General features: G+C 46.8%; 1 protein-coding gene across 1 annotated transcript; it reads right to left on the bottom strand.

The window, feature by feature from the left end:
- Positions 1 to 257: 257 nt before the first annotated feature.
- H257_06421 (hypothetical protein) lies at positions 258 to 461 on the bottom strand (the record flags this gene model as incomplete). Its single annotated transcript, XM_009831630.1, has 1 exon — positions 258 to 461. The coding sequence occupies one exon, from the start codon at positions 459 to 461 to the stop codon at positions 258 to 260; it is 204 nt and encodes a 67-aa protein (XP_009829932.1).
- Positions 462 to 1,400: the final 939 nt, after the last annotated feature.

Raw genomic sequence — 1,400 nt, 5'->3', positions numbered from 1 at the left:
CGCTCCTCCAACTGCCAGACCCGCAGGATAAATACACATGTCTGGTTCTTGACCATGATTTCCAGTGCGGCATGTTGGATCAGTAGCTTGTACAACTGTCCTTCCAAGCCAGATGTCGTTCCCTGCCGCTTGGATTTGCTCGATGATAGAGTAACTGATTTGGCCTGCAGTTTTCGAGTGAACGACGGACGAGATGCTGTACAAGACCACTCGTCCTTTCCCCGTTCCATCTGCAAGGGGCTCAAAGACCCATCGTCTCACTCGCCCTTCGTTGCGGTTGAGCCATCCTTGGAAATCGTCCCACGTGATGGCAGCACACAGAACGACAGGTCCCCAAGAAGCATCGCCATCGTCATCGATGTTTGGCGCGTTGGCGGGTGGGTCGTCCCAGATGGCTTGCAGTTTCTTCTTTGCCTCGTCACAATCTGACACGTGGATGAGTTGTTTTCGTCGCAGTGCATTTTGCGATTCTGCTGGTACCAAGTCTGTGTCCTGTGTCGTAGATCGCGTTGATGGATGTCTGATACTGCCACCGAAGTCGATGCGTGGTTTCGTCTTCCTCTCGTTTGCAAGCATCTCTCACTTCAAAGGTCGATTTGGAAATGAAATGGACATTTTCAAGAGAATTTGGGACCTGCTGTCTGATTGGCTAGTTTGAAAGTACACGTCACCGATTGGTAGATTCAAGTTTATCTGTGTCCCAGCAGGCGGCGCGCGGCCCATATTTATCTCCCTCCGAGTTACAGGTTGTATTGTCCTTTTACCCAAAATTTGGACTTTTGTGCTGATTCGCCAAATCTATAATAATAGATCGATTCTTTGTCCTGATTCGAGCATCACAAGGCTCTCAGCAACATAACATGCATTGTGAAATGCGCACAACGCGCTGACCCTAGTCACGACGTAGCACATGCGACGACTGACGCCCCGGGCTCGATTGATACCCCCATGACCACACAAGGACCGCGTTTTCGACTTTTGGTGAGTTGCGTAAAAAATCGAAGAAAAAGAAGTCAAAAAGTAGGAAACTATTACCGAAGTAATAGCACTTGGAACCACTTTGCCATTTGCTAAAAATATCTACTACGGAAGTATGTACTCCTTGGAACAGGCCTACAGTATACTGTACTAGTATTGTGCATTTCACACATCGACAAGTAGCTTTCGAATGTATTTGATCCTATTTAATCTTGTACACACTATACTATACACAGATTAGTATTTATTGGTTTTGCCCATGCGGAAGGGTCAACGTTTGGATTGGCAGAAATTCCACATGACGTGGTTTGATTGGCTCAGGCGGTTCCTTAATCGATTGTCATAAGACATTCGATTCTGCTGCCAGTTTCGAATCGATTTGACAATACAGAAGTTTGGTTTCTCCCAGCATTTGTAAACTC

This window comes from Aphanomyces astaci, assembly GCF_000520075.1.
Source record: "Aphanomyces astaci strain APO3 unplaced genomic scaffold supercont1.12, whole genome shotgun sequence".
In the NCBI taxonomy this organism is placed as follows: Eukaryota; Oomycota; class Saprolegniomycetes; order Saprolegniales; family Verrucalvaceae; genus Aphanomyces; species Aphanomyces astaci.
This window is presented reverse-complemented; position numbering and strand designations above follow the sequence as displayed.